Genomic DNA, 10586 nt, shown 5'->3' with positions numbered 1-10586 from the left:
CACAGACCAATGGGTGAACAGAACGTTTTTTGGCTCCCCCCAACGGAAGTGGCGTATTAGATGTTATTCTGGCGTGAAAATTTAAAATCCATATCAACTCAGTGGGGGATTCATAATAAGAAAGTAAGTGTGCAACTTTTTAAATACAAAGAAGTGTTTGAATTATAATTACTTATGTTAGACATATCTGACATGGGAAGAAGTTACAATTAATTGCTAGTAAGTCTGCTCGCGACAAAAGTTAGATGGACGGCGCTATGTAACGTTAGATTTGCTAAGTGTGCTAGCAAGCAATGCTATCCAAATGATCTTGAACAACTTTTTTTTACTTTTTTTTGTTGGTAGTGTGTTAGTTTGTTATTATGTAAACCCCAACAGGAAGCCAACTTCGTTGTACGGTCTGTCCGTGCAATAACTTATAAGTGTGTTATCGCAAGTGCAAAATCATGTACATGACAGTAACTTATCTTCAGTCCAACATTAGCACAAAAAAAAATCCATGCTAAGAAGTATGTACTTGGTTATGGTAGGGCTCAAACACATTTCCGCAACATTGTGGTTCCTTTAATCGTCAGCTTAATTGGCTTTGGCCTATGGTGATCAATAAGTGTTCATGAAAGTATTTGGCATTATACTGGCAAGTTTAATAATAATAATAATCATTAAAAGTGTAGCATAGATAGATGGACTGAGTAGAAGATAGAATATGTAGACGACTTTACTTTATGTACAACCACCCTTATAACTGATCTAAAGCTCTCAAAAAGTCTAAGGAAAAACTGTCTGAAATTGTTTTTTTATTAGCATTCAATGTCTGAATCTTTGTACTTTGTCACGAATCAAGGGCGTTTAACACCTTCCATTGTCTTCCCTGTTTACTTCCTGCAAGAGGATGCTTACAAAACTGTGCTAACATGCTTAGAAAAGGATGCGTTGAAAACAAGTTAACACTGCCATTGCTGCTCGACAAAGGTTTTCTTTTGATTTTGGTTTTAAGTTAAATTGTCGGTCAATACAAGCAGACTGCAACATATTAGATTAGGCATAATAGATTAGGCTACGCAGAGTCAATCGGTTCCGTTTGGTGTCATCTAGTTGAGATGTGCACCACTCTGTTGTGAACAGATGGAGTTTGTAAATGTACCATTCTCCAACATGCTATTATCCCATAAAGACCCATTGCTGTCACTTTGATTGTAGCAGTACTGTCGCACAGGTAGTTCAACTTATCCAATGCCAGTGTCAGATACTCTTCGTAAAATGAATATAATATTTTTTATTCATTATACAATACAAAGCCTTGATTACATTTTTCTTCATCCATATGAATATAACTGCATTAGTGGTTTGTAGTTTACAGTTTATGGTGTTCCTTTGTGAGCTTATTATAAGCTGTAGAGAGTGTAACTGACATTTCACTTCATGTTTCATTTGCCAATTTGTGGCCATGCAATGCAGTTGTGTATCACTCCATGCAAAGGAAAGCATGCTTGGCTTCCTCAGCATCACAAAGGCGAAACTCAACCCATTTGTAGTCGAGTCATCCCATATATCTTATTGTGTGTGTGCGTGAATGTGTGTGTGTGTGGGTGTGTTAGGTGTCCATAAGGAGTCCATGGCGCAGTCACTGGTCCCCAGTTCGGCGGGTGTGGGTCTGAGAGACATCCCTGTCTCTCCGGAGTGCCGGCCTTCCCCCATGACTGAGCTCACCAACTGCTTCACTGGACTCGCTGCCTTCCAGACAGGGTACCTGCGGTTAACTGCTGTTTCACTGACATGACCTTGCCTGAAATTATTTACGTTCAGTTGGGCTTTGTTGAGTGTCCTTTGTTCATGTAAAGCTACCTTGGGTTTGTGAAAGGCGCTACACAAATGTAATGTAACTTATATATGAGTATTAATTTGATTTGTTGCGAGTATGTGATGATGACTACTCTGAAATTCATTTTGCCCTGAAATTGTTAGCAAGGCCAATTCGTAAATTTCAAAGCTGTTTGGTAAGAAAAAGAATACCACAACGGGTCTGTGATGAAGTGTCTGATGCTGTAGTATCTGTGTTCTGCAGTGACACGCCCCGCCGTTGTCTGGACTTGTCCAACATCAGTAATGGGAGCCTGGATGAGGCTTCTGCATTGATGTCTCCACAAGGTGGCCTTCACCTAGGTGGGCACACCAGCTTTACCTGCTGCCACACACACCTTTGTTGGGTTACATTTAAGTTTCAAGCCATAACTGTGAGGTGTTGTGCTGTGTTTGGTAACATTTTATCTGATCTCAGGGCTTTGTTTGTTTGGTATTTTGAAGTTTATTTAAACCCTATTTGAGGTAACCTCAGTTCAGAGTAACTATCCCTTTACTAACTAAAGGGGCTTTAGTAACATTATTCACAATGTTTATGCTTACTTAGCATCCCTAGACCATGAACTTCAACATTGTATTTTTTTGCAGAATATTAAGTGCTCTATTAAAATGGTTTGTCCTTGTTAATGGCAGAAGTAATTAATTTTAGCCAAAAAGACTGTCTGTGTAAAAACATTGCCCATTTCGCAGTGTAGACAATAATGATGCATGATGCTATTTTTTAAGTGAATAATTTATCACTTGCAGAACCTCCCTCCTGTTCGGTTGCAATCCCAGAGTCACCGGTGCCCAGGTCTGTTTGTTCTGTTTTTCTATTTGTTTCGTTTTGTTTCGTCTGTTCCTATGAGAGTAGAGTTTCTTGTCGAGGCTTCACTGCCCATGCTTCGGGTTGAGCTAATATGGACTCCCTCTATCGGGACTCTCTTCTGTGTATGTGTGCAAATACTGACTGCACTGTCACGACAGCATGTTAAGATAACAACAGTTATAGTTCTATGTAGTTAATTACCTAATTAGATTGCTGGTGTTACAGGGAGGCTACACAGGGTGCTTACGCTATGTGGCTCTGTTTAGATAGTGTAAACATAGTTTTAGAAGACAGGTCTATGCAGCTATCACCTATGGCATAGCCAGTTTGATTAATTATAGAGTGTAAGGTAATTGTTGCTGCAGACACAATGCCAACGGAACGCTTCAGTTGTGCACCCTGTGTCGCCTCCCTGTTAGACGAAACTCAGTTATGCTTATTTAAGCACGACCAAACCAAAATACAGTTTGCAGTTGGAGTTCACTCACTTTGTTTGTTTCCACCCCTAGGACTAGCCGCATGAAGAGACTCAGGACCTTCCTGGTAAAATTCTGCTTTTTCTGACCTCTGCTTGCTGCTCCCCCCTCTAGATGAGAGGGACGAGCACAACGCTGCTCTGTACCTGGCCACAGTTGGGACATTACTTGTCCTTATGATATTTCTCTAGAATATATTATAGTCAGTTTCAGGTAGTTAGCAGTAAACACACATTCATTCATTCATTCAAACACACACAATCAGACAGACCGTTAAGGTAATTAGGAAGTCATGAAGGAAATCTTGGGCATTTGCTATTTATTTGGTTGTCATTATGAGTTAATCGGATGCTTAAGACACACTTGTACATGCTGATTCCCCTGTCTCTCTCTTGACTGATGATACCTGACTGTAATTAAATGCTTGTCTATTCCCATCTGTGATCTCACAGCCCAGGTTACTGTGCAGCAGCCCTAAGCCTCCGCCTGGTGGAAAACCTGCCACAAACAAAGAGAATGTGAGTACACACACAACCCCGAATCTCGCCTCTTTGGCTGACGGATTGCCTCAGACCTGAAGCGTACAACCGTGAAGCTGTAATTACCTGTGCCATCAACCACCACCGGGTGGCAGTATTGACTGGCACATTTGATGTAATTCCTGCAGACAGGAGTCAGGACAGTTGGGCAGAATTGATCCAGGTGACTCGGCCATGCAAAGCCCCCAAGATTGAGTGTCAGGTTCATTTCTTAGATGGGTGGTTCCAGTCGTCTTAAGGCAGTAAAATGCTTCGACAACAACCATATCATTAGCTAGAGACGGGATACAACACGTGAAGTTGCTTAAAGGACATCTAAAAAAAAAAAAAACGAATGCAGAGAGTTGAGACATAATTTAACATAACTGCCGTACACTCTCTCTTTCTGCATGGCAAAGCTGCGTGAAGAAGCCTTTGACACAGAACGGTGAAAACTTGACTGAATCAGTGTGTAATTAGCTTAAGTCATTAGTAAAGAGCAGAGAGCGTGCATAGATAACTTCATTTTCCACTGCCTGGGCTCAGTCACTTTGCCAGCTGCTGGGTCTTTATGAGTATAGCACCCCATCTAATCGCCTAGCATAGCACTAGGAGCTATTTGAGGTAAGAATGTGAGGCACACAAAGTACCAGCAAACAGTACAGTCTACACACACACAGACACACACACACACACAGAGTTCATCACACACAGCTCTTCTCTTGAGTTGCGTGAACAACTCTGTTATAGAGAACACTGTTATGGGTAGTTATTTCAAAATGTGCTTTAATATGCAAATGTAATCTTAGTTACAGCTCATTTAGGAGTTCCATCCTCTCATGAGATCAGCACTTTCTATAAATAAATAAATTGATTAATTTAAATTAAACTTGGTCATGATGGACCCATTTGTTAACAGTGGTCTCACTGACATAGCAGCAGTCAGCAGATTGGGTATTACCCATCATGCCTTGGTGTAATGTTAATATAAGTACTTAATGTACTTAATGTAACTCTGTATTTGCCTGTTTAGAGTGCTCTCCAGCTCTGCGCTCTGTTTGTCTCGTTCCTCTTGCCGTAGGTGAGTCCTGAGGAGTCGTGGAAAGGTAAAGGTAAAGGCAGGTGCCTGATGCCCTCTCTGGGTGCCCAGGTGGCTGGCGGAGAGGAAACGGAGGGCATGGTGAGCCCCATCCAACCCACGCCCCCCCTTTCTCCACCCATGTCCCCCATGGACGGCTTTGAGGGCCTGCAGGAGGAGGAGGTGACCTTTCACCTTTTAATCAAAACTTGCTCACTGCCAGGGTTATCATCTAATTGCCATCAGCATACCTGAAATTATTATATTATATATTTTTGCTGGTGTTATCAACAAGTTCCATCATCAGTTCTGAAATTATTATATATATTTTGCCAGGCTTATCATTGAATCTCCTCCATAACTTCTGTGCCGGTAGTATTTATTGTAGTATCTTTTGTGAAGTTGTTTAATTTATTAGACACTGGGTACCCCTTGCCCATACAGTATACTGGAGTCTGATGCCCCTTTCTTTTCTCTCTGTCTGCAGGGGTCTGTACATATTGCCATGTCATCCAGCATGGCACAGCTGCTCTCAGATCCACTCATGAGCCAGGACTTCAGCCTCTCCATGGTGTGTGTGTGTGTGTGTCTGTGTGTGTGTGTGTGTGTGTGTGTGTCTGTGTGTGTCTGTGTGTGTCTGTGTGTGTCTGTGTTCATCTGTGTATGATTTCCAGGATGGTTTTGGTGTATTTTCTATAGCTGGGCGCGTTTGTGTGTGTTTTAGACTCAAAACACTACTCACTTTTTGATGTTTTTAATATCGCATGATGCCTTTTCTCTCCGTGTCTCCATGTGCCGTTTCCGCCTGCAGGAGGCGTCCATGAGCCGGCGACCGGGGCGCCGTTTGATCCGCTCGCCCTCCATGCCCGAGCGCCTGCAGCGCCCCCTCCTGAAACGCCCCCGCACCTCGCCGCTCGCCGCCAAGCCACCAATCAAACGCCACCGCACCATCCCCGCCATCTCCGAGCATGAATCAGAGCCGCAGCTCTGCCAACCAGCCCGCACGGAGGGAAGGGTAAGACTGACTGGGACACGGGCGCGGGGGGGGGGGGGGGGGGGGTTATCTAATTATGCTTCAATCAATGTTAAATCAATGTTTATGTTCCATTAATTATTACAATTAGTGATACCATGGCTAGCGATGATTAAATGCATTTTCAGTTTTAAATGTGAATTTAATTACATGGCTACCGCGGCGCGCGCGTGAGTCGAAAAAAGAGACGCGTAAATGATGGTGCAGGGGGGCGGCCCTTGGCCTGCCACACTCCTCTGATGAGAGTGATTAATGCAGCCCCATCAGCAAGATGGCACGTTGATGGGATGGCATTAATCTGGTGCCCGCTGGCTCTGGCTCTGTCTGTGTCTGTGTGTGTGTGTGTGTGTGTGTGCGTGTGTGTGTGTCATCCGCCCCCACTCCCATGGCCTTTAAGTTGGTGATTCGTCCGCAGTGCAAGCAAGGGCATCCTCAAAAAATAAAAAAAGCCCCAAACGAGCATCCTTCCCCCCCCCCCCTTTTTTCCCTACTCCCACATGCAAGTGACTGACATTGCCATCCAGTAGTAGTCAGCAACATTAAAAAGCGGGGGGAAAAAAGGCCGGTCTCCGTTTCTATGTGTGGCACCAGGGGCACAGTAAATCACCTGACTGACTGTGGTGGCATTCACACGGACTGGCGCGGATGCCATAAAGAATTACTGGTCCACGATGAGAACAAAGGCCACACGTCCGTATATAACGCTGTATGGATCGGGAGCAGGGCGCTCGTAAAGTAGTCTGGGGTTTTAAATGAAGGGGAGGGGAGTGGGGGAGGTGGGGGCGGGGGCTGGATGAGGGGGCTGAGATGCCTCGGGGCTCTTCGCATCTCTGCACGGTTATGATGTGTGTTGCGCTTTTGATCTCTGATCTCTTTGTCATAATCTCTCTCTCTCTGTCTCTTTCTCTCTCTCATCCTCCCTCTCTCTCTCTCACTTTCTCTCTTTCTCTCTCTCTATCTCTCTCATCCTCTCTCTCTCACTTTCTTTCTTTCTCTCTATCTCTATCTCTCTCTCATCCTCTCTCATCCTCTCTCTCTCTCACTCTCTCTCTCTCTCCCTCTCTCTCGTGCACACTGCCTGTTTCTGTCTCCTGTCTCACACTCTCTTTTGCAGTCACACTTCTCTACTTTTCTCTCATGCTGTCTCTCTCTCTCTCGTGCACACATACTCCGTTGGTCTGTCTCCCTTAGAAACATTTCCACACACACCACACATACTCTCTCTCTCTTTCTTTTTCTCGCGCTCTCATGCTCTCTCTTTCTCACACACGTACGTACTCACACAGGCAAACGCTCGTGCATGTACTTGTGGATATGTAAACCTCCCTCTCTCTTTCTCACCTACTCACTGACTCTCCTGCTCACTGACTCTCTCTCTCTCTCTCTCTCTCTCTCTCTCTCTCTCTCTCTCTTTCTTACCTACTCACTGACACACACTCTCTCTCTCTCTCTCTCTCACTGACTCTCTTTCTCTCTCTGTCTCTCTCTCTATCCCTCTCACCTACTCACTGACTCTCTCTCTCTCTCACACACAGCATCTCCTGAAGAAGACTTTGTCGCTGTGTGAGGTGGCAGAGCAGCACCTGGGGGGCGATGTTAATGCTGAGCTCATTGGAGATTTCAGTACGGTGCGTATAAACACACACACACACACACACACACACACACTCTACTTCCTCTACAGGACCACACACTGATGGTGCCTCTGTGGCTTTTCTATTTGTCTCGTAGGCACACACACACACACACACACACACACACACAGACACACACACACACAAGGTTGCATTGCCATACACATATAGTAACACTCACTAGTTCTCACACACACACACAAATACAGACTCATGGTTAATGACACATTATGTTTGTGTGATACACAATAATACGAAACCATTACAAACACCATCAAAGACTCGTCCTCTGAATCAGCCGTTTCCAATTCACAAGAACTGCAAACCACAAAGCTAGTTAGCGTTCTGCCTTATGTTGATAAGCTGATTAATTAAGTCAGAGCCACCAACCCCTTTGATGCTGTGAGTGTGTTTGTTTATTTGTTTGTCTGTTGTTTGTTTGTTTATTTGATTGTGAAAGCGAGCCAAAGAATTAGAGCTTTTGCCCTTCCCCGTCTCTGTGTTCTTGTCCTCGGAAAATGCCAAATCCGCCACCGCCGCTCTGAAGCCCCCAGCCAGCCGTCTGAATCTGGGGGCGGGGGGGGGGGGGGGGGGGGGGGGGGGTCCTCAAAGCTCAGCGTTTAAACGCAAGGGAGGAGGTGGTCTTTCATGACTGTTTTATGTAATTGAGATGTTGATTTTGTGTGTGTGTGTGTGTGTGTGTGTGTGTGTGTGTCTGTGTGTGTGTGTATCTGTGTCTGTGTGTATCTGTGTCTGTCTGTCTGTCTGTCTGTCTGTCTGTCTGTAGGTGTATGCTCTGCCCACTGTGACTGGCAGGCATCAGGACCTAAAGTACATCAGTGGGGAGACGGTGAGTGTACACACACACACACACACACGCACATACACACAGTCCTGTAAAAGCGGACATAATTTATATTATCAGGTGTAACTGAAGTTGTGAAGTTGTTTCATCAGCCGTCTCCCTGCCGTGCGTGTGTGTTTCAGATGTGTAATCTGCTGGAGGGACGCTACAGCTGTCTGGTGGAGAGCTTTGTGGTGCTGGACTGCCGCTACCCTTATGAGTATCAGGGAGGACACATCAAGGTGAGAGAGTGTGTGTGTGTGTGTGTGTGTGTGTGTGTGTGTGTGTGTGTGTGTGTGTGTGTGTGTGTGTGTGTGTGTGTGTGTGTGTGTGTGTGTGTGTGTGTGTGTGTGTGTGTGTGTGTGTGTGTGTGTGTGTGTGTGTGTGTGTGTGTGTGTGTGTGTGTGTGTGTGTGTGTGTGTGTGCGTGCGTGTATTCAAGCATGGTGTTTATGTGTATGAGACTGTGTGTGTATAGGAAGAAGTGAGAGAGAGAGGGAGGGGAGGTGGTGTGTGTGTGTGTGTGTGTGTGTGCATTCAGGCATGGTGTTTATGTGTATGAGACTGTGTGTGTGTAGGAACAAGTCAGAGGAAGGGGAGGTGGTGTGTGTGTGTGGTTTGTGCAGGGTGTGATCAGAACCAAAACAGCCAGACCTGTGGAAGGCTGGACGGCATGATGTGGATCAGTGAGCTGAGCTCACCCTGGCATACAGTTAATGGCACAGAAACAGCACACAGCACACAGCCCACATCCCACATCACAGGGCACTGAGGGTGTTTGCTTAGCGGTTTTAAATAACTCCTTTCTGTCTAAGCACTAGATGATTGCACATGTTCCAGCAAGCCATTGTTCTAAATTTACCTCTGAAATGTACATAATTACTGCCCACACCCGATAACTAATTTATGTTATTTGTTTAGCTTATTTTGAGATTTGTATTTAAGTGGTACCAGAATAGACATTTCTACACAGTCGCTCCACATTATCTGCATGTTAGGGTGATGTGTTGACATGTTTGTATTTTTAATTAATTAACATTTATTTCACATTCACAACTAAACTTTATGAAAAGCCTGAATGAATACAGGCCTATGGTGAAGCAAAGAAAAAAGTCCCATAAAACAACAAACGACAACAATGCAACACTGTGTAAAACCACCAAGATTAGTACCACTGATCATTCTTAAAGAGGCCCTATGCAACTTTTTCATAGTCATAAAATCGCTTAGAAATCGTTGTTTTGCTTGACTGACCAGTTTTATCGAAAACAGTAATATTTCCTCCCGCCCCCAGTGTCCCTGTCCGCTATTGCAACCTTGCAGTTTGTTCAGGAGGCGATCGCTCCTTGTTTACATCTGGAAGGCTGAGACGCGTAAGGAACAAGAAGAACCACGCTTGCAATTTATATATTTATATATAGTCTATATATGTATAAATATACACGCTAAAGCTGCCGGGGAAGCTCTGCAGAGAGATATGCAAGCATAAAACGAGATGAAATCGCCAATCCTGCATAGTTTCTCTTTAAGGGGAATTCTGGCGATTTGTTTTCACATAGATCTCCGTTTCTCAAGGTCACGGAGTACTGTTGGTACGAAGCCGAAAGCAAAACAGTCCCTTCTGCACAGCTTGAGTCGCTGCAGCCCACAGCTAGGGGTGCCAGGCAGCTACAGTGTTACTCTGTGGGGGCATGTTCATGAGCCCCAATGTCCATGCCCCCAGAGTGTAGCAAAAATCCTCCTTTAAAGAGGTACTATGCAGGATTGGCGATTTCATCTCTGGTTTCGGTTTCGTTTTTCGCTTTCGCTCGTTTTATGCTTGCATTTTCTCTGCAGAGCTTCCCCGACAGCTTTAGCGTGTATATTTATACATGTATAGGCTATATTTAAATATATAAATTGCAAGCGTGGTTCTTCGTCTCAGACTTCCAGATGTAAACAAGGAGCGATCGTCTCCTGCAGAAAGTTGCATAGGGTCTCTTTAAATGAGAGTGAGTGTGGCGCTAAGCCGAGACCCAGTACTTCCACACATAACGCAAGACAACAACCACTTAATAAAACATTAGGAGAGCAGAACCAACTTTCACATCAGAGACGAGACCCAACACAATGCTACTGCATACAACCGCATTTCACACCCCGGCGGCAATAAAAGTTACAATTTTTCTCCCTGTAATCCCTGAATCACATTAATATTCCATGGTTTCTTGTCACTAGTCTCTTGTATGTCTGTGTGTGTGTGTGTGTGTGTGTGTGTGTGTGTGTGTGTGTGTAGTCTTCAGCCACATTCACACACACGCACACACACACACACACACACAGCACAATGCAAAGCA

The 10586-nt window shown here is 44.6% G+C and overlaps 1 protein-coding gene across 1 annotated transcript in view; it reads left to right on the top strand.

Moving 5' to 3' along the window:
* LOC134093860 (M-phase inducer phosphatase 1-B-like) overlaps positions 1 to 10586 on the top strand; it is a 17180-nt gene continuing 6594 nt past the window's right edge. The window contains exons 1-12 of the mRNA XM_062547146.1: positions 1 to 123; positions 1599 to 1746; positions 2066 to 2163; positions 2608 to 2653; positions 3178 to 3211; positions 3597 to 3662; positions 4744 to 4923; positions 5228 to 5311; positions 5552 to 5755; positions 7309 to 7401; positions 8195 to 8257; positions 8395 to 8493. Of these exons, the coding sequence (XP_062403130.1) occupies positions 1616 to 1746; positions 2066 to 2163; positions 2608 to 2653; positions 3178 to 3211; positions 3597 to 3662; positions 4744 to 4923; positions 5228 to 5311; positions 5552 to 5755; positions 7309 to 7401; positions 8195 to 8257; positions 8395 to 8493 (1098 nt within the window). The 5' untranslated portion in view covers positions 1 to 123; positions 1599 to 1615. The remainder of the gene's footprint in view (positions 124 to 1598; positions 1747 to 2065; positions 2164 to 2607; positions 2654 to 3177; positions 3212 to 3596; positions 3663 to 4743; positions 4924 to 5227; positions 5312 to 5551; positions 5756 to 7308; positions 7402 to 8194; positions 8258 to 8394; positions 8494 to 10586) is intronic.

Source organism: Sardina pilchardus, chromosome 10 (assembly GCF_963854185.1).
Source record: "Sardina pilchardus chromosome 10, fSarPil1.1, whole genome shotgun sequence".
NCBI lineage: Eukaryota > Metazoa > Chordata > Actinopteri > Clupeiformes > Clupeidae > Sardina > Sardina pilchardus.
Note: the sequence above shows the minus strand (reverse complement) of the source record. Positions and strands in the feature narration are given on the sequence as shown.